At 32.2% G+C, this 2,428-nt stretch overlaps 1 protein-coding gene across 1 annotated transcript; it reads right to left on the reverse strand.

Moving 5' to 3' along the window:
• Positions 1–330: 330 nt before the first annotated feature.
• On the reverse strand, positions 331–910 carry LOC110698996. Its single transcript, XM_021876479.1, has one exon. It carries the CDS (start codon positions 892–894, stop codon positions 499–501), a length of 396 nt encoding a protein of 131 aa, XP_021732171.1. The 5' UTR covers positions 895–910; the 3' UTR covers positions 331–498.
• Between the last annotated feature and the right edge of the window lie 1,518 nt (positions 911–2,428).

Below are 2,428 nucleotides of genomic sequence, written 5' to 3' on the forward strand. Positions count from 1 at the left end.
TAGCAGAGAGATTACTCAACAATTCAATCAAACCCAATCATATTTTAATAAGTTTCATGATTAAAAAACATCAAACAGCATCACAACATCTTTTGATAAAAGGTTTGACATCATTCCTGTTTCTTTATTAACAAAAGGATTATTTGTAGAAACGTACAACATAAGCCTACTAGACTCCGACTAATTCGGAAACAAACCGGGGGAAGCTCACCAAACAGCCGCTTACCAACTAATCCAAGTACCAATTGGTAATTCAGTACTAACAAAGTAGCAATTGATAAACACATTCACAAAGTATGAAGTCAACCAACCATTAAAAACTGCACAAAATTAAAGCAAAACAGATTTATGATCATAATTTCTCGTTGTCCAAATTTACATACAACAAGGGTTAATTTAAATCTTTCTTGCTTAATCACAGCAAGATCCAACAACAAAAGGCAAAAAAAAAACCATTAAAATTAACCCAAAACAAAACAAACCCACAAATTAAAACCCTCAAATCGAAGAAACAGAAGACCTAATATCATCATTAATCACCCTAACCTGATCATCTTCAACATGATTGACGCAATCTAATCCACACCCACATTGCGGGCACTCCTCGAAATTATCAATAGGGAAATTAGCAGAAGCAATTCCAACAGAAAACTCAAGTTCATCATCAGCCCTTCTAACTTCAACAATATTCAACCAAACGAAGAAAACCTTAACACTAACCCCAGTAAGTTTAGTAAGCTTGTTTTTTGAGATAAACCCACTAATTGTAGGCTTATATTTCAGCTGATAAGACCCTTCTAATGAAAAACTACAACTCCCATTTAAAAACGCCTTGAAACTTCCTGTTTTTTCGTTCAATTCATACCCTAAAGCACCTTTTGGAAGAATACCCATTGGAAAATTGAAGGTTCCAAGGCTTCGTAGGCTGATAGATTGTCATTAATGGCGGCAACGGCGGTGATGAGTGAGACAAGGAAGAGGAGGATTGAAGAAGAAGATGCCATTGTTATTGTGAAATGAGGAAGAAGTTGTGAATTTTGATTTGGTACTATAGAAGTTTTAGTATTTTGGGTGTTAATTTTGTCTTTAGTTGGAAATTTGATGCAACATATGGCTAAATTGATGTGCCAAAAGATGCAATAATATTGGTCTAAAATATTGGTGGAAATTTTTGATAATTGACGTGTTTAATTGAGAGATTTTATTTGAAGGGTAGTAAACAGCTAAGCGAAGTTCTAGTCTCTCCTAATTAATTATGGGTTTGAAAATTAGGTTGAAATTATCGATTATGAAAGATGATAAATGATTTTGTTGCTCTTATCAAAAAATAAAAAACTGATCTTGTTGCCATATTGGTAAAATATTAAGGAGTAATAAGAATTATTTCGAATCTAAAATATTGTTTAGCTATAAGAGCATGTCGCCATCTAATGGCTGGTAACGAGTTACTTGAGATATTCTTCTTTTTTAGTTGACACCGTTTGACTTTTACCACGAGTCATTTACATTATTTACAAACTACACTTTGACTTTGTTTTGTGTTTATTGCTATGATAAAACATACTCATGTCAGATCTTATTTGAACCATCTCAATATATATTTTATACCAAATACATGATAGTTAGAAGTTTCCACTTTTCTTTTTCAAAAAAAGAAGTTTCCACTTTTCACTTTGAATAATGTAGCTAAAATGACAAATTTGCTTGGTGAGCTATATGGCTGACAATAACTTGGTAAAAGGAGGAAACATCTTGGTAATCAACCCTTTATATAACAAGCTACTCCTTATTAGCTAAACTATTGGGATTCAAACTAATAATGAAAAGTAGCTTACATCTCATGTGACATGACAAGATAATTAAAATTTAACCTGCAATTAGAGATGCTCTTATACTCTGTTCGTCTTTTATTACTTGCTTTATAATACTTTTTTTATGATTTTAACATATATATCTTTGATAAACCAATTCTCATGTATCTCACAATTGTCTCACACCCAAAGTTTAAAGACCACAAAGTAAAGGAGAATCAACATTTATTCTCAAAGCTTTTTTGTTCCCCTTGTACTCAAGTAACTAGATCAATTTATTCCATCATTCCTCCATCTCCATCACACTCAATGACTCATGTATAGCACAAGTTCAAATACTACCTCCGTTACATATTATTTGCAACGATTAGACATTTTCCCTCTCTACTTTATGTCAAATCGTTGCAAATAATGTGTAACAGAGGTAAAATATAATACTTAGTATTCAACATTGAACCACTAATCTCACAAACTAAAAATTTGATTGAAGGGAGGGTAGAAGTGTAGAACTTAAAGTTTCTACATAATTTTGAACTATTGTCCTACATACTACGTATAAGGATAAATGGATAACATAACACATATCTTGAACCTCATGATTCATGTCATCAATTCAC

The sequence above is a fragment of the Chenopodium quinoa genome, unplaced genomic scaffold (genome assembly GCF_001683475.1).
Source record: "Chenopodium quinoa cultivar QQ74 unplaced genomic scaffold, ASM168347v1, whole genome shotgun sequence".
Classification (NCBI taxonomy): domain Eukaryota; kingdom Viridiplantae; phylum Streptophyta; class Magnoliopsida; order Caryophyllales; family Amaranthaceae; genus Chenopodium; species Chenopodium quinoa.

Bases quoted from the DNA above. Each gene is read 5' to 3' on its own strand.
- LOC110698996 (XM_021876479.1), bottom strand. From the start codon at position 894: ATGGGTATTCTTCCAAAAGGTGCTTTAGGGTATGAATTGAACGAAAAA.